The sequence below is a fragment of the Parasteatoda tepidariorum genome, chromosome X1, assembly GCF_043381705.1.
Source record: "Parasteatoda tepidariorum isolate YZ-2023 chromosome X1, CAS_Ptep_4.0, whole genome shotgun sequence".
NCBI lineage: Eukaryota > Metazoa > Arthropoda > Arachnida > Araneae > Theridiidae > Parasteatoda > Parasteatoda tepidariorum.
In genome coordinates, this window is record NC_092214.1 from 70825511 (window position 1) to 70853268 (window position 27758).

Here is a 27758-nt window from a genome sequence, read left to right on the forward strand (position 1 = left end):
AAGGATATACGAAACCAATGTATTTTCAAAGAATCACTTTCAAATCTAAATGTTTAATTATTATAAGCGCTGCTTATAAATGTAATTATTTAAATGAAGAGTAAACTATTACTGCAATTTAAATGTCAAGTAATATCCAATAGTTAAACAAGAAAAAAATGCAACGAATGAAATAATTTATATTTAAATTAATACTATTTGTAAACAAAAAAATATTTGATAAAAAAATTCCTGCGACTTAAGTGTCAAGTAATATTAGATAATTAAAAGTTAATTATATAAAATAAAATTATATTTAAATGAATGCCATATATAAACAGAAAATAATCTTTATGAAAATAGAAGCAAGAGAAAATAAAATAAATGTTTCTCTGAGGGAATCAAAGTCACATAGTTAGGCAAATATTTTACCACTATGTCACAGGGCCTTTAGTATAGTTAAAATTTAACAAGTATATAAAATATGTTTTGACTTTCAAATACATATTCTCAAAATTGGCTGGCACTTGTTTTTTTATTATTATAAAGAGTTGAGCACCCTTATTAATTTATACTTCAAATGTACCAAGTTTCGTCCCAAATAAGTGACTTTCTCAAGTCGTGCCTTCTTATTTTGTTAGTATTAACTTCCTCTTGCACCTTGCATAGTGTGTCTGCTGCTAAATCCACAATTTGTTTTCTTTATTTATAGACAAAAGGGATTAGCGATGTAAGGGATAAAAGGATTACTAATTGGATATTAGTAATTATGATGTATTTTATTTGACAACTGTATTAATAATTCGAAAATAAAAATGAAAGTGCTTTTATTCTGCAAGAGATACCACTTTTAAAATGCCATGAAATATTTTTGGTAAAATCCCTATTACAATATCAGGATATAAAAATTTATTTTCTATTGTGTTCTTTCCATGCTAAAATGACAGTACTTTTGTTTTTTTTTAAAAAAGATTTCGATATAGACCAATTTAAATCTAAGACTCTATTGAAAGTACTTCATGTAAATACTTCATTTTTCCCGCGTTAAAATCACTGACAGTATTTCCTGACCCATACAAGACCCATTTAGTGGTTAAAAGACCTTCAACTCCAACAGGACCTCGAGCATGAATTCGAGCTGTTGAAATACCAACTTCGGCGCCTGAAAGAAAAGAAGAATTGAAATTAAGTTTAGATATCTCAAAATTGACTTTCCTTAAAATTTATTTTAGCTTAAAATTAGCTTTACTTTTATGTAAATAGTCTGTGAAAAACGTTTTCGTGCATTTTTAGAAGAATATCTATGCGCATATTTTTATCCCATTTTTTATAACAAACATATTACTATTTTTATACAGGAGTGATTATGGCAATCTCAAAAACTCGATATCAATTTATATACCACACATGTTTAGCATAATTATAATTAAATTGCCTATCAATGAAATCAAGAATATCGTAACTAATTTAAGAAATAACTTAGTTCGTATCAGAATCGCGATATTGGATTATAAAATCGGGTGAATATGAATCACGATGTTGGATTTTAAAAACATAAAAATAGAAATCGTGATATTGCATTTAATTTGCGTGAATGCGAATCACTATGAAGGATTTTTAGATCACGTGAATATGAATCGCAATGCGCAGCTTTTAAATCACTGATAAATACAAAAATCGATATACGAAAATTGATGTTCGATTTTACTAACGGGTGAATGTGAATCGCACAATATTGGATTTTAAAAACGAACGTGAATACAAAACGTAATATTGACTTGAAAAACACGTAAATACTTATCACGATATTGGATTTTTAAATCACGTGAATATGAATCGCAAAGTGTAACTTTTAAATCATTTAAATATGAAAGCCAATGTTTGATATTAAAATCAAACGATATGAATCGAGATATTAGCGGATTCCAATGCAATTCCAAATATTCAAAAAGGTGGAAGAATGTATGTATGTTAACGGGATTTAACAAAAAGTTTCAAAATTTGAATTTTATATAGCGGAACTCTGTGAAAATGTCTTTGGATTATAAGTTTTTGATTCACAGAGGTCGCAAACCAATGGTCTTGAGTTACGCGAAATTCCCGAAAAAATTACATGCCTTTCTCTCAGTTTTTAGACCCGGAAGGATGATACAAAAAACCCGGAATTCTGAGGTGCACCTGTTATACAATCACCCATGTTTTGAATCATAAAAATAACGTCCGAATTTAAAAACGCACTATTTGGAACTTCTTCGAAACACAACTTAATAGGTAAAATAAAATCTATTGGTTGTTGAAGACATTTAAAATTTACAAAATAAATATGTAACTCAATTGTTAACTCAAGCAAGTGTTTCATTAATTGTTTTTTTTTTCCTAAATTGACTGTATTTTGATTTCACAATGTCATTGTAAAAGGCTAGTGTTCTATCCTCGATGGAGGCTTGATTTAGATCGATGGGTGCTTAATTGGTTAGGAAATTAAGGCAGCTCATGCACAATGCGAACCATATTCACAATCATGCTGTTAGAGCCGCGGTGGCTCAGGGAATAGAGCATTTGCTTCTCAATGAGGTGACACAGATTCGAATCCCAGCTGTGTCTGGTTGATACGAATTCTTTTCCCAGGTCACACCGGCCACAGTGCTGACATAAAACATCCTCATTTGTTGACGGATCATGGCTTAGAGTCCCTTGCCTTCAGGCTGACCGTGGGAGGCTTTCGTAGTTTTCCTCTCCATGTGACGATAATGCTGGTTAGTTCTATCAAAAATGCCCCCACGAAGGCAATTTTTTCCAATGCTTGACTAGGAGTTTCCTAGTCTTCCGGGTTGAGTTTAAAATTACAAAGCTACAGAATTAAACATTGATAATCGTAAACTCAGACTTGAGTCGGCTGTTCAAACGCCAGTTATAAAATAAAATCAAATCATAAAATCACGTTGTTGGTCGCGAATCGTAACCGCTGTGGCCCACAATCACAGTGAGCTGTTGTGATAATGCTTTACTGATACTTTTTTCCCAATGTAAGTTATTTATTTATTTAATTTTTGCTGTAGGTTAGGATTTTTTTCTCACCGCTCCACGTAGTGCGGCGGATAATCTATAAACTGAATCAAGTTATTAAGAGTTGATTGATATTCGTTCTTGCAAGTGAATTTCACACTTGTTAATTGAAATTCTTACAAAATCCAGCTACTTATATTCGCATATATGACTTGAACAATTTTATTTCTACTATGTTTATGACGCTTCATAAAAATGGACAATATTTTAAGTTTGATTTTTGTTGAAACAGCTAAAACTGCAACAACTTATTTTAGTTTATAAACTTTAGACACTTCAATTAGCATTCAAATTTTTCTTAATTTTTTGTTTTTTAAATTTTACCAAAAAGGCATGATTTTACTGCTAAGTGTAGAATTATGCAAAAATCTATACTTTCATGCCATTTATCTGAACCAATTTATAAAATCATTAAAATATTATGTATTTAATAAATATGTGGGAGTTCATGATGGACTTTCATAATTAGAAGTACAAAAAGTAGCTATAGACTTAAAAAAGAATTAACACGAATCTTGAATTTTTTCAAAAGTTAGACTGTATTAAAATTCTTTCGCTATTTTCTTCATTAAATAACAAAATAAAACTCACTATCGTATTACTTTGACGGTTTATTGTAATATCATTCTAAAAATCCCTATTTTAATCTACTTTAACTTCGTGTTATCAATAATTTATGTCGAAGCAACAAATATTATGATTGTTTTACTAATGTGCCCAATTAAACTGTGAACTGAATTTTCAAGAATTAAAGTATTGTTAATTGTTTCAAATCTGGAATGGAATGGTGATGGAATTGGTGATGAAAAATTTCTAGTTACAAATTTTACCTAAACCAAAGCGGTATCCGTCTGCAAACCTGGTACTTGCATTATGAAACACATCTGCGCTATCAGTTCCTTGTAAGAATTTTCGAGCATTATTTTCTGGAGAAAAAAAAATTATATTGTAGTTCTGACATTTCATATAATAATATAAAATTTAATGATACTTATACAATAGTATAAAAATCTAACGTTATTCATCTGTAAATTATTTGTTATTTTTACAGGCTGAAATATTATCTTCATGTTGTTAGTTTTGTTTTATTAGTGAAAAGTATAATCTTAACATTAAAATGGATTTTTTTTGGGTATTTTTTATTAATTATTTTTCATTAATTATTTTTTATTTATATTTTGTTAAGTAATCCTGAGACAATAGATTACATTATCATATTCATATAAACACGACCTTTCATGGTAGACGTTTTTAGTTATTTAGTGTTTTACACTTATTAAAATGGGAAAGATACATAATATTTCCCCTGAAATAAAATCACCATGATTGTGTTCCGTTAGTGGACAAGAAAAAGTGAAACACAAATGAAGAGCTTAGTGGAAGAACCGGCTAAGTGACATTATTTGAGTATTCTTCGGATGGAAGAACCAGCTAAGTGACTTGGAGACAAATAATCAACAAGCAACCCTAAAAAATCACACGCTGCGCTATATTCCGTATATTACGTGTTTTGCTATATCTTTTTAAGTGAATTAAAAAAGTTTTTGCTCACGAGTATTAAATTCATTTATATAAAGATGCAAAAAATAAATGTTGGTAAATGTTTATTTTTTTCTATTTTATTAAATAATGGTCGCAAGAATTTTGAATTGTAAGGTATACAATTTTTTACGTCTTTCTAAAGTACGTAATTTTTCATGGCAAAATGCAAATTTTGAGCTAAATCGTTTGTTGACAACGAAAAGTAGAATGTAAAGGTTAAAAACAATACAAGAGAAATGCAGTAGCCGACAGTGAAAAAAACAAAACTAGAAATATCGTAATGATTGAGAGAGGCAAATCAGGGCAAAATGTATTTGCACGAGGTTTAGAGTGGTTGTAAGGAACTCGTGTCGTTAACAAGATAATCGGCATTCATATGACAAGATTCCAGGGCATCAAGATGAGCGGATGTAACTGGGGTGAAAAAAAATTTGGTGTTATTGAAATCGAATTTATGCCCAACAATATGCGGCAATAGATGGACTTATCTACCGTGTTCTTTTAGCTTAAATTTTGAAGCGCGTTTAGTAAGGCAGATGTAGCTAATGTCACACTGGCAAGGCATGTGGCAAATGCTCCAGTGATTTTAATACTGGTAGGATCTTAAAGTGACTAAAATTTAATTTTGATAACATGCTAGTAAATGACTTTAGAACAAAACGGGATAGTATATTAGCAATCTTGCAGCAAACTGGGGAGAAAAATGGTATAATAACTAGTTCCTTGTATCTCTCTATTCTCTCTAGCTCCTACGGTATAGTAAGAGGGGTGTTTGAGTCTAGTGAGTTTAGCAAGAGCTGAATCAACTGTAGAAGGCTTAAATTTTTCCAGTTTATTTTATAGTGTAATGTATTTTCTTGTCTTATTTTTCGCCTTTATTTTTCCTTTTCTGTTGGTAACTCTACACTTTCTGTTTCAAAACACTTTTATTTCCTCATTCCCATTTAGCGAGTCGTGAGAATGGGTGCCTATTTTTTGAGCGCTTGAAAGAAGTCGATTTTTTTATTACCATCTTCATAATTTTGATGCAAATTAAGTTTGTAATTCCTCAAGTATATTTTTCTACTTTTTCTTGGAATTATTCCTTTAATTGTATATTTAGTTGCATGCAATTGTTTATATCAAAGCGCCGATATAATCGAAAACATAATTTATTCACTATTAAGCTTATAAGTTAATTAAAATATATTTTAATTAGCTTATAAGCTCAATGGTGAATAAATAATAACTGAATAAAATATGACAGATTGGGATTTTTTTCCTTCGAATTCCATTCCTATTTTAAGGACTAGTATTTTAGGCAGAAACATACCATCTTCTGTTACTATGACGTCTGTGTGTCCACTTCCATAAGTGTTAATATGGCTTATTGCTGATTCCACACTATCAACTATTTCAATTCCACATTCTAACGTACCGTACTCTAGTTTCATGGATTTAGCTGGTGGAGGACCAAATGTCAATTGATTATGTAATCGAGGTCCAGCATAGAGTGTCACCTACAAGCCAGAATAAGATGTTTAATTAATTAACTAATTAATTAGTAATAAATAACACTAATTTTAAAGGATATATATTTACTTACGTTTTCTTTCTTCAACGCATTGCAAATTTCAAAAAAGAAGTCGTTTTCTAAATGAGTGCGATGGAGTAAAATAGTTTCTAGTGCGTTGCAAGCTGAAGGGTAGTCACATTTTGAGTCCCTAACTATAAGGAGAGAACATTTAAGTTAGCCATTTTGTATGAAAATTAATATTTATGAAAGTTTATTTGAGTTGTCGAAATTAAATAGAAACAAACATGAAAATAAAAAAGGAAAAATAATAAAAATAATTAGAAAAAGGGAAAATAAATTACTTTACACAAATCATTACCTGATGTGAAGAGAAAAATTTCTATAGTTGAAAGTTTAATACATTCAATAAAAGGCGGGAGCACGCCCTTTTTCGAGGTCGATGGCATGCTCAACCAAATTGAAATAAATGTTCTCATTTCATCAAAAATAAATAAATAAATAAATGAACAAAAAAATGAATAAATAAATATATATAAAATATACAACGCATAAAAATATGCCGTAATGACCGCTTTAATATTTAATATATGTATATATATATATANGAGAAAAAATATATATATATACAAAAATTTTGGAAATATAAATAAAAATAATGAAAACTAATTGTAAAAACATGAAGATTCTCTTCGGGTAGCCTTCCCTTACGAAAATGAGGTATATCAAAATAAAGAATAATTTTCTTAAGATTAAAAGAAAGAATTGAATTAGTTGAATTGAAAGAAGGAATGCAAATTAGTTTAAAAAGAAAGAAGAAATAAAGATGGAAACAAACCTACCAACACAAAATAAATCTTACAGTTAAAAAAATATGAAATTGAAAAAAAGAAGATAGGGCCAGCTTATAGCTTGCAAGTAAGATTAATAAGATTGGAATTAATAAATATAAGCAATATAATACATATTAATAAAACTAAGTAAACAATCGCACTGGAGCTGCACAATGAGCTATTGGCGACTGTCTGGGAAACATCCTTGCGGATGATCCGAATACATGCCATCACAATTTCGATCCCCTGCAGAAGGGATGGTGCTCCCACTTCGGTAGCCCGACGACCTGCACGCGAAGTCCAGCACTTTTCGGAAGAACAGTTTAACGAGGACCGATACCGTGCACTCCCGGTTCCTACGCAGGCTGATCAAAGTGATCAGCCACCCACACACGTGATGCTTGACTTCGGTGATCTGCTGAGAGCCGTGTCTTAACGATCAGTCCACTGCGGGACATTTAGAAATAACTATTTATAATAGTTATTTCTGACCACAATACTAATCTTTCTGTTATTTTATTAGAATCAATAATTTGTAAAAATTTATTTTCTGAAATTTATTTTCTGGACTTTTCTGTAGAGTCACTATATATGGATTGTTTGTGAAGAGGGAGTGAAACAATCATAAATCAATTTCATTAAAAACTAATTTATATGGATATTTTTTTAAAATTGTTTACGCATCTCTTAAAGCTGCAGTCTGCGTAGAAACTATACGAATAATTTTAGAAACAGTATTTAATGCACTCTTGCATAATGACTCTGACCGCTGTTTATAAATGCATTTTTATGCATTTCTTTTTTATCATTGTGCAACGAAGATACACTAAGCCTGCCCATAAAAATGCTTTACCTCAAAACTTATTTTCACAATTCTCCCCCAAATAATAAGATTAAAAAAATATTCTTTGTCCAAATATTGAAAAAATTTCTTAATATTTTTCTAAAATTATAATTTTAAAAAAAATCTAAAACATTAAAAAAATTCCTCTATACTGTCAGTGGTGACTTGTCACTCCTACTCATAGGTACCCCGCTTGCATACAATTTAAGCCACGAAATCAGATTCATAACCAAAGAAAGCACCTTAATTATATATATAAAAAAAAAACGCTTATATTCAAGTGGTCTGTAATTTGCGTGTCTTTACTAATAAAACTTTTTTTAGAGAATAATACACTCGTACGTAACGTACTGTTAACGTTTTTCTTTCAAATTTTGAAGCACTTGTACAAAAAAGTTGTAATTTAATCGTTTTACGCTATTTCGAAAAAGATGGGGGGAAAGGTATTTTCGATAATTTTTCCACTTTTTAATTGCCCAATAAAATTATTCATAAAAAAAAAAATTTTTACGGTAAAATATTTATCTTCAATTCAGAATTTGTTTTATTTCTGATGAAAATTAAATATTGAAGAGGAAAATCTTTTTTTCAAAATGTTCTATTAAAGTCTAAAGGTATTCCACCTTTTATGTGGGTTTTTAACATCTCGTGAAAAACTTCAGTCACAAAATTCTTATATTCAATTATTATGCTTTTAATTCAATGCAAATAAAATCTTGAAACTAAAATTTTTGTACAGGAGGTAAATATATAAAGCTAATTTTATCTAGAACACATAATTGAATAACATTTACCGCTACATAAGTGTTATTCAATTGATTCAACTTTCAAAAGATGTTTCCTGAATAATTATTCCGTGAACTTTGTTGATCAAATTTTTAAAATAAAGTAAGATTATACTCACAGCAAAGCTAACCTTTTAGCATTATCAAGGTTATGACTGTCTGTTTGCTCCATTTTCTAGCGGTTTTGCTAAATAGCACATATTATCATTAAACTCAGTGACGTTTTAATATTGTATAATTGTTTTTTAAAATTTTTGTCCGTTTCACCAACAATTCAGTTCACGTCATAAAACGTACTTCAATATTCGTAATAAAATTTAATTTTTCACACAGAGATGAATTTAAATTCAGATCTGTACCAAAACCCATTTGAGTCCATTCAACTTTAGTTGTTTAAATCAAAGGCGTTATATTATATTGTAATAGCACAATCTATACCAGGGATGGGCAAATTTTTTTGGTCGAGGGCAGAAAATCGAACAAAAAATTTTGTTGGGTTAAGTAAAAACTTCTAAAATAAAAAAAACCATATACAAGTTTTAATTTAAATATTTAATGAGATGAATGAAATTGCGATTTCATTTTTAGAAGTTCCTTACGTTGAAGTTCCAAGTGAGATGTACTTATTTTAAGGAACGAGGCTAAATGTTTGTCTGCTAGTCTATTTCGGAAATGATTTTTTCTAAGGTTCATAGTTGAAAATACTTGTTCATATATATAAGATGAAGTAAACATAGCACTGATTCTCTGGGCATGAGATATTAAATTTGGGAAATTAGCCTTTGGTAATGATTTGTAAAACTTAAACTTTGGCATATTTAGAAACAACTGCCTCAGATGGCGCCAATCTACGGCTATTCTATAAAGAACTTTAGCTTTCAACATTTTACCAAATGAAGCTATTTCCATCAATTTATGTTTTGTTGAACAAAAATAGAGAAAGTAAAAAGGTCATCAGTACTTTGTTAAAAAAAAAAAGAACAAAAATAGCTTTAAACAAAGTAGACAGGAAATTGGATGCATATTGTTAATATTCGCCACGGATTGGCAAGTTAAAATTCTATCCGCGGGCCTGATTAAACATTCCGGCAGGCAACAGTTGGCCCCCGGGCCGTAGTTTGCCCATCCCTGACCTATACAATATTAACGAAAATACTGATAAATGAATAAAATAATCCATACTTATTTTAATTGCTTTTGCCTTATCGGCCATTTCATCAACATATACATGACATACACCTTCGCTGTGACCAAGAACTGGAATGCCTTTACTTTGTCTCTGAATATCTTTTACCAACGTAGAGGAACCTCGAGGTATCACTAAATCTATGTAATTTTCCATTTGTAGAAGTTCTGAGACGTCTTCACGAGTTCCTACCTAAATTGAATACAAAGTTTAAATGATTTAATAAAGCAACATATTAAAACAAAAGTTTTCGAAGGCTCTATCGTAACACGAAATAATACTTTTTAACTATTAGTATGATAGTTTTACAACTGCAATGAGTTTTCCACAGTCATTCCTAACTGCTATTAGGTCAAGTTTGGACTATCTTTAGCCAGCATCCTCTACACCAGCTGTTCTCAAATAGTGTTCCTCGGAATCTTAGGGTTCCATGTAAGAGTTAAAGGGGTTCCGCGAGTTAGCAATTTTAATAAGTTTCGAAACCTCCTATTATATTTCGATACAATCTATAATTTATTTAATCTTACTGTTGCCTATAAGAAATTATTTCAAGTAAAATGTCAATGAAATAGAAATGTCATTTTTAAAGGAAAATATATAAAATTATGCAGTTATGAAACATTCCATTAGTATTCCCTATCGTACTTATCAAATCAAAATATTTAAATTTTTGAATGCAGAAATATATTTCTATAATAACAATTTTCAACGTTTATAGCAGTTATTTTCTTTCATTTCGAAGTAAACCATAATTCGGTTAATTTTAATCCTTTTCAGCTAATGTATATACACCAGAAATAAATTCCTAACTAGGCTATATATAGCACAACGTCTGTAAATTTAATTGTCGGGCATAAAACCTAATTTAAGATAATTGATAGAACGAGGAGAAATCTTCCTTCTTCTAATTAAATATTTTAAATATGCTCTTTAATAGATTTTAACGTTCCCATTACCTTAAACTTTATTTATAAACTTGGAGAAGAAGATGGTTGATTATTTAGGAAAGAAGGAATTATTAGGAAGTCAAAAGAAGCTTGATTATTTAGGGTTCCGTAGCTAGAAAAAGTTCGGAACCACTGTTTTACATTAATTCCAATCATGGCGCAAAACTTCAATAAGAAGAGTCACAGTTTTTTGAAAATGAAAAGCTTTTGAAGTCGTATTTTTCTGTAATTAAAAAGTTATTCTAGCACTTCAGTATCTGGGCTCATAAAAATTTGTAAAAAAAAGTATTTGGTAACTTTTAAAAAATTTAAGTTATCTGTTCGTTCGTAAGTCCAGGTAATTCTTTACCTCAAGGTGGTATATGTAGTTAAAAAATATAGCGCGCTTTACCTCTAGTGTGTGTAAGTTACTTGAACTATGGCCTTTTTATTGTCGTTGGTGAGAGGGCTTTGAAAAATATTGACAAGATAAAACTAAGAGAGAATGCGCATTGTTTTGCTTGAGGGGGGGGGGAGTACAGCATGCTTGCTACTATACCAGATAGTTATACATCAGCAATGCTGTAGTGTCTACTTGAATGATCAAGCTGATTGTTACGAACGTTAAGCATAAAACATAACCATTTTAATTTGCCATTTCCAAAGAAAGTTCTTGAATTTTCATTGCTGTACCTCTGATTTTCTACAGCACGGTAATAGTATAAAACATATTAAAATTATATAATTTTTCAAAAGCTGTAAGCCTTGATTAACGGTGCGTACACCAACGGTTCTTTCTAGATGTGATCATACTAAAAAAAAAGCAGCGTAATCATTCCTTCCAAAATAGGAGAGTTTGCGCGTTTGCTACTTAGAAGAAAAAAGAAAATAGCTCCCAAGGCCTGACTTACGAATAAGCTAGATAGGCTGCTGCTTAGGGCTCCAAGAACTACAAGGGCCCACAAAGACGATACATATTTTTGGGCTTTGTGAAATGAATAAACTTAAAATGTGTTTCTGCAGTAACTTTTTTTTCTTCAGAGAATTAAAGTTTAACAGTTATGAAATAAAAATAAATTCTACATTTAGCCCCATTATTATCAATATACTTCTTAACTATATTTAAATTTCCAGCCAAGTAATATAATCAAATGCTGTTAATTTTATGTTTAATAATCAACGATAAATTATTATAACAGTTTGCTATTGGTGTGTAGAAAATGGAGTTGAACATACAGGGGCCCTACTATTTTCAATGACTTAGGGTCTGACCAAGCCTAAATCTTGACGTGATAGTTGATGCGCTTTTCTTATTCTTATATCATTAGGCTGAAATATTTACTCCTAATACCATAATATTTGTTCAAAAAGAAAAAAACTTCACAGCAATGAAATTTTCTACTATGCAATTAAGTGTAATTATTATTGTTAACAATCTCTTCTACCCATGTCCGTAACCTCTCTTACCCTCTCAAAACAGCTGTTGTCATAAATAATAGCGTAATAAATAATAGCGTAATAACAACAAGCAGTGAAAATGCATTAAAAATAAATATTGTCAATATTTTTCCTAAATAGTTTAGCAAAAAATTATTTTGTGGATTTGTTCTTATTGTTAGGTTGAATTGTGGCAGACTCTCTTAGATTTCCTTAATTAAGAGAAATATTTGTTTTTACCAGTGAAATTGCCTCAGATACATCATGGATAGCTAAGGCTTCACCAACTAATTTCATTAAATATGAATTTGTGTGGCTTGCTTCTTTTCCTCCTTTTAAGAGTAATCCATTTGCTGAACTAATTGCTAAAGCTGCTACCTAGAATCAAAACAATGATATCAAAATTAAAAACTCATTTAAAAATTTCAACTACCATTCAAGAGGGTTGGGACAATATAATGATAAACCACATTTGCAAATTGTTTAGAGATTTTAAAGTCTTTTCAATGGGAAAAAAATACAATTTTTAAGTAGGCAATGAGATATTTTGGTTAAGATAGTTTGGTTATTTAAAAAAACTGGTTTTTATAAAGTTTTTATTAATTTTTAGCAATAGTCGAAAAAATATTAAACACTAACATACATAAATATTTACATCATTTTAAAGTACTTAATTTGAAATGCAAAATTTGTACGATATCGGTAAAATAGTTTTTGAGTTATCAATGTTTAAAAAGTTGTATGTTTAAAATTGGGTTTATCAGTACTCGACTGATTTAGTTCAAATTTTATATCTTGTCCTTTAAAATTGCATATCTTAAATGATGTAAAAATTAGTATGCTTTGCAATGTAAAATATTTTGGACTGTTATTAAATGAAATAACAAAAAATAATAATTATAAATGACTTTTGCTTTACTCTGATGGCAAATAAAAATAATAAATAATTATTAAAGAATAGTTTTGCCTGACTCTGAAGGCCAATTAAACCTTTTATCAGATATACTAATAAAATTGATTCGCCGTTTACTGTCGTTAATTTTTGATAAATCTTTGATACCAGAGATCATCATATATCACCACTCATATTTGTCCAAATCTATATCTCATATGTACTATAATTACTAGAATTTAACGGATTCTGTATGGTCCTAATTTCCATTGCAACACGTGTAAGCAACTCGGATATTTCAGCACGTGCATACATAATAATAAATATAATATTATCTTACTGATTCAACAAGCTTAGTGCATTAGTAATAATAAATAAATTACTTGCCAATTTTAATTTTACTAGTTTCTTAAATATATTTTTAATTTAAAAATATTTTATTGAAAAAATCAGTAAATATAGTAAATATTATTAAATAAAATTATTATCTCTCAAATAATCAATCCAGTACTTTCTATAAAATACTTTTAAAGGGACAGTAGTGATAGGGACGGAAGTAACAAAATGTTGAAAAATAGCTATGTGCTTAAACCTAGTTAGACTTAATGGCTTATTACGTGTTTATAAAATTAGTCCTTAGGAAGATTTTTAATGAATAAACTAAATAATAGTTGTAAAAGTAAAATAAAATATAGGAAGAGGTGTACAATAGTAAGGACTAATAAAAAATATTCTTACTTTTAAGCTTTTTAGTAGGATTCAAAAATCTTTAATGAAAAGTCTGAAATTTACAATATTTCATCTGCTTATAAAGAATAAGGAGTCATACTGATTCATTCCTATTCTATCAGAACGTGTGGCCCTTTAGTGGTAGAGTAAGTGTATTACAGTAAGTGTGTACTTTACTTTAGCGATATTTACAGTAAGAGGCAGCATTTTTCTGATTAATTGTGAAAATATAAAAATACTAATGAAAAATGTGGTATAAACTTCTTGCACACTTAATATTTAGCAACAATGGGTCGACGAGAGAAGGGTAATCCTTTTCTCCGGTCTACTGTGTTAGCCCTAGAGTGAAGAGAAGCTAACATATTTTGTACTAAGTTGAAAATTTATTTTAAATATCAGACTCTAAGGTTCAGTGACATTTTACACATTCAAATTGAGTTGTTAGTCAAAATACTTGTGATAAAATGGAAGTTTTAATACCATAAAGAAAAGAAAAAAACTTAATACGGAATTTAAATAGAGGAAAGGCAAGGGACATAAATGCAACACTTTCTGTCCCATAAATGAAAGAATTAAATAATTAATTATCCAATCTATTGATTGGGCGAGGCGGGGGAATGCAAAATTTCTAAATGATATATTACGTCATAAATTAGTCGAAAAAATGGAAAGTTAGAATTGTTCATACTGACAAAACAAAGAAAAAGCAACACAAAATTGCGGAAGCTTCATTTATTTTATTAAATTCTTTTTTAATTAGATTAGATGCATATGATAGTAGATAAGATACATATGATATCAGATAAGATACAAATGATATTAGATAAGATACATATGATTTAAATTAGATATGATAAGATGCATATGATTAATCACGCTTTTCGGAATCCGGTTATTGTAGATTGCAATGTATGACGTAATATGTGCAAAAGTACCGTATTTTGTGGGGGGGGATGAACACGCAGCAGCAATATGAGAAGTGCCAGTCTGATCGTAATAAGTTTTTGCAATACTGTGACGCACACTGCTGTAATTTGTTTGAATTAAAGAGAAAAAAATTAAGACTTTATGCCAGTGGGAGTCATTTGCGATTTCGAGAAAAACCTTGAATGGGAGATCTAGAAAGATATTTTTGGATAAAAATGGAAAAAAAATTGGATTTGTCTGCGTAATATGTGAACCTTCAAAAGTAGCTTTCGATTTCCCCGAAATCAGGAATATAATCCACAGTTTTTAATAAATATAAAAAAATTCGCTAGCAATGATTATGCTGATTCCTTTTTTCTGCCATACTTGACTGGTTATAAATAAATTAAAAAAATTAGGTAAAGGTTTCGATCTCTTGAGATAAAAAGAAAATTGGTGTAAACGTACATGGATTTTCTCAAATTAATCACAACAGATGAAATTTTAAAAAAATTGCTTGCTATCCGTTCAATATGGACGAAAATGAAGTGCTATTTAATATTTGTACAGATAAAGTAATTGCAGAAAAAGTCTACTTCTATCCAAATGACTGCTAGAAAAAAATGGATTAAGCGTTAGTGATGTAGTATTTATTGGTTTCATGAATTGTGTATTGAGAACCTAGGTCGAGTCTAAAAAACTGTTTAAATTAATGAATTAATATTAAATACATATTAAAAATAATTAATTAATGGGATTAAAAAAGTCAATTTTACTTGAGGCAAGCAGTCTGGTCTACTTTCAAATATGACGAGGAGTACTCCAATTGGAACGGTAATTTGACGAAGTTCCATGCCCTCTGCAATTTGAGTTTTTTTCAACAACCTACCAACAACTTTGTGAGAAGATTCTGCAATTTGTTTCAGGCCATCAGCTAAACTGTTCAGTTTACTTGGTGTTAAGCTAAGTCTGGAAAGTAATGGTGCTGCAAGACCTATTTGAGAGAATTCAAGTAAGTAATGCTTTTTTTCACATTCTTTATTGTTAAACATTAAAATAAAATTGCAAGATAGTTGCAATAATATAAGGGTTTTAACTGACTTTAAATTAAATTAGGTAGGCTACATAGAGTGTTGGCGTGGGGTAAGCCAGGAGTCATTACGATTTTAAGGATGTAGTTGACTTTTTGTTATTGGTTCCATTACGTTTATTCTAAGCTTGATATATTTGAAGAGGTTCTGGCAAAAGTAGTGTTAAACCACTCTTTTTCTAAAGGTAATAATTTTATATTAAACTGCTCCGTAGTAAATACTTCACATTCCCGGGATATTTACTAGATAACTAGATTTATGCAGAAACATCTGATTGCCTACATGGAAATTATGGTTTTTTCTTTTAAAACACTTTTCTCTAAAATTTGAAAATGAGGTTTATCATTATATTCCACAAGCTATTCATGTTATGCAAATCCTTAGTATATTTAACATGAATCAAAGAAAGACAAAAAGAATGAAGTATCATTTGTAGAACAAGTGTTGTGATTTAAAGAGTGTAAAGATGTAATTGAAGAGCTTTGTGAAAGTGAAAGAACAAAGCAAGTCCAGATTCACATATATTTGATGTGAGTCAAGTTAAATAGAAAATGACAATAGGGTTATGTACTCGCATTATTTGAGTCTCAGGGGGAGACTACTGCTACATTTGTACTCGGTTACAGCGCTCATAGCAGTTCAGCACACAAGAAATACTTTAAGAATTTGTTCTCATTTGGTTGCTCCAAGCTCCTATATTTCTGAATTAAAATTTGATTTAACCTTAGGATTTAATTTAATGTAAGTCTAATTTTAATTGAAATTAGAATTGAGTTTAAATTTAAAATAAAGATCTAAAAATTTGCTACAATTAACTTTCATGTGTATTCCATTCTTTAAAGATAAGAATCAACTTAAAATTCCGGACCTTTTTTTTTAAATATGGAAGTCTAAAAATACTCGTTAATGCTGTTCTCTACATTCTTTTAAAGAAAAGCACCTCATAAGCGTTTTGTTCAAATTCTAAAGAGCAATTAAAACATTTATAATAAAATTAGGATCATTTTCCTCCAATGAATTTTCAAAAAAATTAAAATGCAATTCAATGTCATTTAATAATGCCCAAAACATGTAAAACTTATTATCGGACTCTTCTGATCCTTTCCATGACTTCACACTTCGCGTTACAGCAACGGTGTGAACATCAATCCTACGAAATGAAAAAAAGAGACTTCCTGTAATTGAATTCCTGTCACTTACAGGATGGTCTTAAGATATGGAGACATGGGAGAAAAGCAGCTTGCAAAACCATTTCAAGAACCTCTACTACTGTGCTCCTAAATGTTGCTTTTACCTTTATACACAGGGACCGTATGAACACTTGGGGAACTGGTTTACATTATCTCTATGGAAGCTAGCCTTCTTCCCCTATGTATATTCTTTGCTGTAATGTTGGTGTATTACTAAAATATTTACAATTCTGTGAGATTAAGATATTTATCAAATAATTTATTTTAGTTACCTGATGCTTCACTTTCTCGTATATCTATTGCATTTGCTGCAAGAATTTGTTCTTTGCGGTTTGAAAGAAGTTCGGCTAAATGTAGAATTATTTCAGCTCGTTGATCTCCAGTAAGTTCTTGTAATTTCCGGCTCCCTTTCCTAGCTAAAAATGAAAAGAATCTTGATAAATAACTTTCCTCCAAACACTTTTGATTAATGAGGTAAGAACACAAGGCTTGAATACTATATGCCCAGAATAGCATAATATCTGAATATGTAGAAAAGCCAAGTCTTAACTTATCCACTCATGATAAATTCCTACACTTCTTATGAAGTTAGAAAGCTAAAATTTGGAATATGTGTCTTTTATTAGATAAATAGAATCTCACATTTGGACTACGTGGACCACGAAAAAACTAGAAGAAGATTTATTTCGATGTTTTGCAGTTATTGAGGTAATTAGCCTAATTTACAGTATGCTAAATAACATTTTCCCTCGAATTACCACCATGCGTGTGTGCAGGTAAAGAGCAATATGGAACTGCGAAGCGGTAAGTTCGTGTTGGTCACAGCAGGCGGCTAGTCGAATATCAACTGCTACAAAGTCTATCGACCAACTCTGACAAGGATATCATCAAGTGTAACATAAAACTTTGATATATATTTTAAGAAATATATGTACCTATACAAAAATACAGAGGAGATGAATTTTAATATATTTTTTTTAAAATTGATAACAATTTGATTGATTATTATTTTTTAAAATTTAATTTGATTTTGAATGGTTTTCATATTAAACCCACAAAATTCTAAACTAAAAGAATAAGATTACAACCATCGTGTTGTGTCTGCAACATAATGTAAAAATACAAACATCTTTTCTTCAAGACGTTTCAGCTGTTCAAAACCATACAATAATACTCCTTCGATGCTTTTGTACTCTTTTTTTTAATCTAGGTGATTTATTTAGGGGTTCTTTTTGGGATAACTTCACTTTTCAGTTCTTTACTGACAAAATTATCGAGGAAATTCTCTTTAATTAGACATACTCTTACTGCGCATTTCGAGTTCCTTGAATTAAAGCATCGAAGCAATAAAAGGGCAATATGATAAATAAATAAATTAGTTAAAAAACTAAGAAAATAACACTGTGGTTGGTATGGACCTAACCGAGCATGAATCTTTTTAATATAAATTATTATAAAGTTTATATTAAAAAGCTTTGCTTGATAGGAAGAATTTACATTATATTTGGTACTATTGTTTGATAGAGGTAAATTATCTAACACCCAACGAAAATATTTTGTTTTAGGAATGCTATTTGACCGTCATTCTTTGTTTTTCAATCCACTTTTCAGTTCTGCTAATCACAGCGTTTATTTTGGAGAATTAAACGTAGTAAATATTTAGTCTCCAGTTACACTCTATGCTTGAAAGTATGAAAGTATTTTGAAGCATGTCTGCTAAAGACAAAAAATAAATAATTAAAATAAAACAAAATGCCATATCACCCCCGATAAGGTGTAACTGAAACCAGCTGTAAAATTTTAAGTTTATGTTAATGATTAGGTAACAAGTTGTTAAACAAAATGAACATCCACCGATTAAAATCTTTACTAGAAAAAAATAAAAGTTCAAAAAGTATACTTTTGACATTTTTAATGTTTCAAGTATTTAGTTAGCACAAAAAAGTTTAAGACGTTTAATTTGATGAAGGAAGTTTCGGAAATAAGTTCAAATTAAAAAAGTATAACGTCTTCTAGTGATTGTTAAAGGTTGCACATAACAGTAGGGACAATGTTTGCAAGGTTCATAGTTTAATAGTTTTGTGTTCTTTGTCTCCTCATACAAGAAACAACAATGAATTTAAAAACAAAGAAAAAAATCAAAATGGAAATATAATCAATAAAGTAAATAAACTATATAAGTACTGTTTGAGATTATGTTTAAAAATGCTTACAGGGAAATAACAAAAAAACACTGGTTACATCTGAAATATAACTAAAAATGTATAAATTTACCTTTTAAACAATTACAATACTTAAATATGTGATCCAAAACTTCACGAATAGACACAATTTGAAGCATGAAAGTTAACAATTCAAATCAAAACAAGGATGCTAAAAATGAGCATAAAGTGACATTTAATAAAAGCGTTTGTTAAATTTTGATTATCCCGGATAATCGTACATATGTTGTTATAATGCTGGATGACGGTACATGTTTAGCCAATGAAATAAACAAATATCTGCATAATTTTTAATCAATATTTTCAGACTAACTTGTACTTTAAATAAGCATCCATAAAATATATTCATTACTACTGAAAAGTAAAAATAAATACTACATATACCATTAAATGGCTTCAAAACAAATAAAACTAGGAACGATTATTGCATAGTAGTGAAGTTAATAAAGTATGAAACATTTTACTGGGAAACTCACTAAATTCAACGTCGATGAAGAATTCGAAGTTTCATATTTTTGTATGAATGATCACATGCGAGCTCATATCTCTTAAACGTGTTTTATGAAGCTTTATTCAATGATCAAAACAATGCGTACAGTATACTGCGAAAAAAAATTTTTGAAATTTGAATAAACGTTTACTAAAACTGTAATGGTTTACGGTATCGTTTTTTGCACACTTTGAAAGGATGTATTAATTTGAGCGATATTGCAAATACCTTTACCTATTAATCTTATACATATAAAAATGCATAAATAAAAAAACAATAAATAATATAAAATACATGAATTATATTTAAGAAGAAAATTTTTTTTACTATCATACTAGCATTTAAAATATTTAAAGTCATTTTGTTCGCTGTATTAGCATTTTAAAAATTGTAGATTACTGAAAACAGCGCTCTAACCATTTATAGCATTAGTTTCGACTGTAACAGTCACGTTTTTATGGTCAGTGAAGAACGTTCCGATCCGTCTGCCCTGAACAATACGACTTACAGCCTGTTCGTCCATACCATTGCAGATGACAACTGCAATGCCTCGCTCCAGAGCCCAGCTAGCTGCAGCCACCTGTAAAAATAATGTTAAAGGGAATATAATTATAGAAATGATAATTTATGAGTACTTATTGTTTATTCCATTTACAAATTCAATTTATAATTGCTAGTAATATGTTACGTCATTTGCGTCACTCTGTTCTCGAATACTCCACTTACATCGACCGGTGGCCACTCGCTTACTCAGATATTGCTTTGTTGTCAGACTCGATGGAGAGTGGCTCAGTGAAAGAATTTAAAAGGACGCTATGCCAAGGGAGAAAATTTTCATGACAAATTTTGTTCACCTCTATTGATACTTTAAAATTTTAAGTTTAGAGAAAAGGGAGTTCAAGTGAACCTAAATAAAAACTAGAGTGACCATGAAGTTTTAAATGCTGAAAAATTTGTTTCCAAAATATTAAAATGCAAATGAATTATTGCAGGATTAGTTCAGTTGCGTAATCCTGTCATAATTTGCTTACATTTTTATAGCTTGAAAAAAAATCATTTTAGCATTTGAAACTTACAGCTTAATCTGCGTTTAACTGAACTCACATTTTTTCTAAAAAAAAAAGCAAAACAGGACAAAATTCTGACAGTTGGAGTCCATACACTGCAAAGCATCAGCTTTTAAGCCCGGTACAATCTATCAATTATTCACTTCATTGATAAACAATTTTTTTTTAAAGTTCATTCGTAGCTCAATGTACAAACAACAAAATGAAAAACGAACTATCTGTTACAACTTTCAATGTTACCATAGAAAATTCATGCACTATCAAAGGGGACATTTTAAAATATATCAATTAATTAAGTACATTCAAACTCGTTTATAACGAGTGCGAAGGGACCGCAATATTAACTAGTTATGAAATAGTGCTCATAAATAAGCCTGCTGGCTAAAAAAAATCATGAAGGTTCATACATACATGCTAAATTATAGCACTTATTGCCTCTTTGTTGTGTTATTGTTCTTTGAATAAGATTCATGGAACAAACATCGTCATTTACACACCTGCCATCAGAAAAAAAATTGAAGTTTTTCTGCGCATTCAAAAGCCATTGAGTACGTCGGAAGGGGGGATCTGCATGAAATACTTCAAATCCATTGTTATCATCATCGTTTTCATTATTTTTTCATCTGCTTTAACTTGAATTTTAACTAAAATATCCTCAGAAGTAGATAGGTATCTTGGAAGTGATAGCATTAGCGCTAACAGACATAAAACTTTCAAATTCTCTCGACTCATTTTCAGATTTTCAGAGTCTGATACTTTTTCCTCAGTCACAAAGTAATGCTTGCTAAAACCAGTGTTTGTTCGAAATATGCTCTTACAGAATTAACATTGTATCAACCAAGTAATTCCGATTTCTTCGTTAAATTCGGACCCTTGTTAAATCAGGGCTCGTGGCAAGCGGATTTTACTGTAGATGCAATATTTTTAGTTAAGAAATCGAACACAGAACTAATTTATATTTCACATTAATTAAAAAAAAAATCAAGCTTACCTTTGATTCCATTCCACCTAATCCCACACTGCTTTTTTCACCAAAATGAATATTGCCATCCAGAGAAGGGCAATAACTATAAAGAAACCGAGCACCATCTTGATCAGGTGGTAGAGTATAAATACCATCTACGTCAGACATCAAAACCAATAAATCGGCATTCATTTCTGCCGCTAAATGAGCTGCTAAGCTATCATTGTCCTTGATGTTTATCACTTGCTAAAGAAGTACACATTAAATACATAACGAGTTTTACAAATATTTTCATTATGAGGTGAAATTGTTGAAATCGGTATACGTTTTGAGTACTTACCCCTTTTTCGTTATATTTTGCGACACCTATTGAATAATCCACATCTGGAGTTACCACTGTATCATTTGTGTTTACAATCGGAATTATGTTCAAGGCGAGAAGCTCTAAAACAGTACTTTTCAAGTTAAAACGACTGTCAGGATTATAAAAGTCAGGTTTAGTGACAAGGACCTAAAAATGATGTCAAAGAATTTGGTGATTTTAATACATTTGTACTGATTGATGAGACAATGCTTTAATGTATACAGGGTGGGTCAAATGAAACCAGCTGTCAAAAAGAGACAGAGAAAGAAAAAAAGAGAACATGGTGTGCCGTTAAGTAATACCTAATTTCTAAAAAGTCTTAATTTCGTTAAATACAGGTGACAGGGTTGTTAAGTAAACTAAACCTGTCAACAGTAATATAAAAAACAGTATAAAATATTCAAGAGGTTAATTCATCTTCTTTTATTGCCTTATTATTTGTGATGCATGTTATCACGTTATATCTGTTAACATATTAATCTACGCAATGTCATGTTTTATTCCAGAACTGTTTGATTTGGCCCACCATGTATTTTGCAATAAAAATAATAAAATTTTAGAAGAAGGCTTTGTAATCATATGAACTGGGGAGTTTTGATTGATTATTTTCAAATCAGTAATTTCTACAATATTATTTCATGAACCATCTTTGCTACTTCAAATAAGTTTTTAAAAAAAATCGATAATCTTGTTATTATAAGACAAGCAGTATTGTAATAGCAATAGTTAATTAAAAACATGCAATTTTTTCCTGAACCTCAAACTATAAGGGTTAGCCGCAATTTGAGAAATATCGTCCCTATAGTTTGGTCAGAAGTGCGGTTCAACGTTTACCTTTTGCGTATTCACCGTATTCACTTTTTGCGTATTTCACCGTATTTCAGAAATTTAAACGAATCAAAAAATTTTTGCTTAAGGATATAAAATTCGTTTATCCAAAAATAATTCAGCGCATAAAATAACTTTCAGTTAATATTTACTATTTTATTTAATAACAGTAAAAAAAATTTGAATTTTAAAGCTAACAATTTTTCACATAATTTTAAAGAGTGTAATTCTATAAGACAAACTACAAAATTTAAACATAATAGATCGAATACTTTCTGAGAAATCGAATTTTAAATATAAAACATATTGTAAATTCGATTTCTTGGAACTATTCTTCCAATTTCGTCCAGATTTTGTATTTTCCTTTATAAAAGTTTCTTTGAAGGGATTTAAAAATTTATATAACTTACTATTCATTTCTTACTACTATTGAAAAAATAATAAAAAAATAAGGAATAATAAGTAAAACTTATTTTTCATATGGAATTATCTTTGGAAAAACTAATTTTATAATTGTGCTCAAAAATTCTTTGATTCGATTCGCTTAAAAAAATTCCCAAGATATTGCGAAATACTCAAAAAGTAAGGTTAACTTTAGAGTCCAAACTTTAGACAGCTTTCCTGACCTAACCATTGGAACCATATTTCCCTGATTGCTGCGTATCGCTATATTTTCAGGGTTAGAAATCCATATCCATCGAAAAAATGGTATGTTCAGTTAGATGAAGTACATTTTTGTGTCTGATATCGCAATTTAAAATATCGTCTGGCGTAATTAATTAGCATAATTGAGTTCACCCCCTCGAACCATTTAAATTGAATCCACAGTATGTGAAAATCCGATCGTTAGATCAAAATTTAATTAAAATGATTTTTCTTAAGTGTATTTTGCTGCAATCGATTTTTTTTCCCGATAATTTTTTATAAAAAAGGAATAATTTTAAAAAAAATACAAGAAGAGCGTTTCTTTTTCCATAAGTTATATTGCTTTCGCCCTAACGGAGTTTATCCATGGTTTTGGCATTAGAAGAATGTAAGTTCTGTGTCTAGTTCCATAACGAACCTGGATACTGAACCTTTAATTTGTCTTGATGAAAATCTTTATTCTACGAGTAGTTTATCTAGATTTCGTAAATTATCTGTAAATTTTTCATTTTGGTTGAATGAACTAATTCAATATCCTTGAACAGATATAGGATAAGCTCGAATAGAATCTTGAATAATAATCTTGAAAAAAAATATGTTGAACGTATATTGACAGTTCCATGAATTGATTCTATATATCTTGATTACATTAGTTGATGCCATGTAAGTCAGGTTTCAATATTGATTCATTTATTGTAATAAGTAATCAATAAAAAAATTTTTAACATTTTCTACGTTTCTCTCGCATTTATACTAATTTTAACTCGTAAAACTCATTCGACGAAAATAAGATTCCAACAAAATTTTGAGTGACTAATAAATTGCAACTTAGAAGTGCCAGATGGCTTAAACTGTATTATTGACGCAACCAGAGAAACAGATCATGGTTCAAAGACAAAACAATATGATGTTATGCGTTTTAAGAATCAATGACTAGAATAGCATAATATATTTGAATGGTCTTCAGACCTCAGAGGAGCATTAACTGCATTCGAGTTCAATACATAATCTTTTGAAGATGTAATACGAGGATCAAAACGGATTTTTCAATAAAATAGCACTAACTTACGTCAACGAAATGATGAATAGAGCAAACGTTGTAGTTTAAAATTGGTCAGCTCTTAAACGTGATTTGAATCTTATACGTTCTATCTCACGTTCATCTATCTATACGTCACCCTGACAACGTTCTCTTTACCCCAACGTTCCTTACGAATATGGTGACTATGGGGAACAACTATGTACATAAAAAAATATGCCGTGATGGAAGTATGCACAGATGGAACTAAAATAACCCATTGAAATGGTACTGTTCAAAATGAATCTGAAAAATACAGTTTCAGTTGGTGAAGAAGCGGCGCAAGTTATTATATATTTTTATTTATTTAATTTTGATAAAGAATATTATATGTGTTACTTAACTTCTGTGACAAGCTAATTTTTATATCTATTCATTTCATTTCTTCTTTTTTTACTTCAAATATTCAGCCTTTGTTTCTCTTTTAAACTTTTTACCTATCTATTTAGCAGTTTTAGCGAAACTATTGTGAAAATCATATGTAACCTTTTAGAATTTATAGTGGAATTGTTTCTGTGCCTGAAAGAAAAACTTGGTAATAGAATAGATATGAATTATATACTTTAAAACTTAACAAAAACAAAACGATAGCATTCTTATAATTTTTAGGATTAATGCTGATAGAAGACTCTTACTTGAGCTATATGTACTCCATACTGTGCAAACATTACGTCATATAGAGCCATGAGACCTTGAATAGATAACAGTATCAGAAACCATTATAAGTAGACTGCAAACGTTTGATGTAATTTTTATTAAAAAAATAACATTCTAATAATATTTGCATTTAGTTTAATATGAAGTTATATAAATCAGCAAAACTTTAATGGTACAATGCACATTTTTATTTGGAAAGCTTTGAAGATTTAAAGAGATAAAAAAATTTATATTTTAGGACTTACGCTGGATACGTTTAATTTGACTCAATTTAAGAATATATTTTTTTTTCACACTCCATTTTGACCTTGCGCTCTATTTTGTCTCTTATCTGCTGTGTTATAACAAGATATTTATTAAAGTTTCATTAAAATATCACGTGTTTGAAATTTCATGAGATATGTCTGATTATGTTGAAAACACAGAATTTTTTCCTTTCTTTCTTTTTTTTTTCCTTTAGGTTTTTGTATCTATATATTTATTATTTTGAAATACTAACTATGCTAAGTTTTCTGTTCTGGCTTTTACCGAATAAAATCATGTCCATGTCAATTTAAATGCTTCTTGTCCTGATGAAGAAGAATTTTTGATAGCTTATAGGTTTTAAACTAAATGTAATTTATTTGTTTTGTGTTTTCTCTGTACATAGTTTTGGAAGTTTTATTGCACATTATATATAAAAAAAAATTTTCAATCGGTGAAAAATAAAATAAAATTATGGGAAATTTGCAGCTATATAAACATTGTTTTTGCCTCTACTACTAAACAATAACATGATTGCTTACCATAACTGCGCCATGACATCAGTGATTCCAGATTTATTTTTATGGATCATCTAAAATTAAAAATCTTTGATACTGTGAGACTATGCTCCAATCATATGACAAGAAACTCATAAAATCTCCTCGTGTTTCTTAAAAGCAATAGTTAACATACCAAGATTTCTTAATTGCTGGAAAAACTTCGATATATACATTAAATATTTAATTCCCTTTTAAAAATTAATTGGTTCAACTATTTTCTTTTTATTACTTAAAATTTGAAATAGTGAAAAAAAAAAGAAAAAACTATTAATACCCCTGTGCATTGCAAAAAAAAAAAAAAAAAAAAAACGGAAGATTCTTATTAGATACTCCTAGATACGAGCTTTAAATAATGGCAAAAAATGCAGCTTAAACTTAGAAATAGTAACATAGAAAAAGGCAAACTCATAAATGCGACAATTTTTTTTAAATTTAATTAAATTAAATTTAAGTTTTTTAATAATTTTCATTAAATAAATTTATAAAATTACAAATTACTCATTTTACATATTGTGGAATATTTTTCATAGTGTGTGACTTCAAATTTTGGTTTTGAAACAATATTCACAGAACTCAAATATTTAGATATTTATATGCTATAAGGTTGCTCAACTGGCTAATTGAATAAAATTTCGTATCTTCCTTACAATTTTTCAGTGTAATTAAAAATTCCGAATAACGAGTGGGGTAAAACCAATCATATTTCTGAGAGAACAATCCCTTTGTGAGAGCGGCATGTAATCAGAAAAACAAATCCCAAAATATTATTAAGTGATAAATTTATATCAATATATTTGACACTGGGTCTGGGCCCATGTCCAAGAGATCGTGGGTTTAATCCCTGCCGGCCGAAGACTCCCCTTGTAGTAAATGGTTACTAATGCACGATAAATCTGTCAAATCTCAAATTCTTCCATGTCCCCATAACAAATCATACCTCTGGGGGTACTGATCCAGGAGTTTCCTTGTCTTCTGGATTGGTTCAAAATTGCAAGGTTACGGAGTTTAGCATTAATAGTCGTAAACCCAAAATTGGGTCGGCTGTTCAATGACGGTTATAAAATAAAATAAAAATCATTAACGTCATTTAAGTTCAATAATATAGGAGAAACATGGACTACATTTATTTAAAGCCTTTATTTAGCTGACAAGCAATAGATTGCAGCACGGTATCAAGCTCACGGAGAAAAAAATTCTGGTAAAATTACCCTACTATAGTAATGACATCTGAGAAAAAAAACAACAACATAATTCTGGTTAATGAAAGCAAAATGTATGGTATTTAAACTATTCATTTGAATATTTTTCATTTATATGGTAACGTTTTTCCGAGAATTCTGGTTTCCAAAAGCTATAATTCTCATCACCATACATTTAGTAAAAAAAGCAAAACTGAAAAGTAAATTTAACCGAATAAATGGTTTTTATGCTCTAATATATCTTGGCAAAGTTACCAAAGTTCACTATATTTACCAAATTTCCCCACATTTACCAAATTTTATCACATATTTTCAAACTACATTTTATTGTTAATTTTATCAACATCATTAGCCTTAGGTAAAAATTACCTAGTTTTTTGGTGTACCCATATAACCAGAAACATGGAAAACTTTATCATATTCTGGTAGTTTCGATTATACTTTTTTCTTCGCATATTGGTTCTTTTCATCAGCCATTTGCAAGTAGATTAAATTGGAAATAGCACATAATATCACTTTAAT

At 29.7% G+C, this 27758-nt stretch overlaps 1 protein-coding gene across 3 annotated transcripts in view; it reads right to left on the reverse strand.

Annotated features, from left to right (window-relative positions):
* Positions 1-789: 789 nt before the first annotated feature.
* Positions 790-27758, reverse strand: part of LOC107455456 (Delta[1]-pyrroline-5-carboxylate synthase) — a 46202-nt gene continuing 19233 nt past the window's right edge. For all 3 annotated transcript variants that reach the window (XM_016073032.3, XM_016073030.3, XM_016073031.3), the window contains exons 5-16: positions 25213-25268; positions 22003-22173; positions 21690-21908; positions 20049-20211; positions 17192-17335; positions 15415-15632; positions 12352-12489; positions 9745-9940; positions 6173-6294; positions 5900-6086; positions 3876-3971; positions 790-1141 (exon numbers count right to left, since the gene is read on the reverse strand). In XM_016073032.3, coding sequence (XP_015928518.1) covers positions 975-1141; positions 3876-3971; positions 5900-6086; positions 6173-6294; positions 9745-9940; positions 12352-12489; positions 15415-15632; positions 17192-17335; positions 20049-20211; positions 21690-21908; positions 22003-22173; positions 25213-25268 — 1877 coding nt within the window. In that variant the 3' untranslated portion in view covers positions 790-974. The remainder of the gene's footprint in view (positions 1142-3875; positions 3972-5899; positions 6087-6172; positions 6295-9744; positions 9941-12351; positions 12490-15414; positions 15633-17191; positions 17336-20048; positions 20212-21689; positions 21909-22002; positions 22174-25212; positions 25269-27758) is intronic.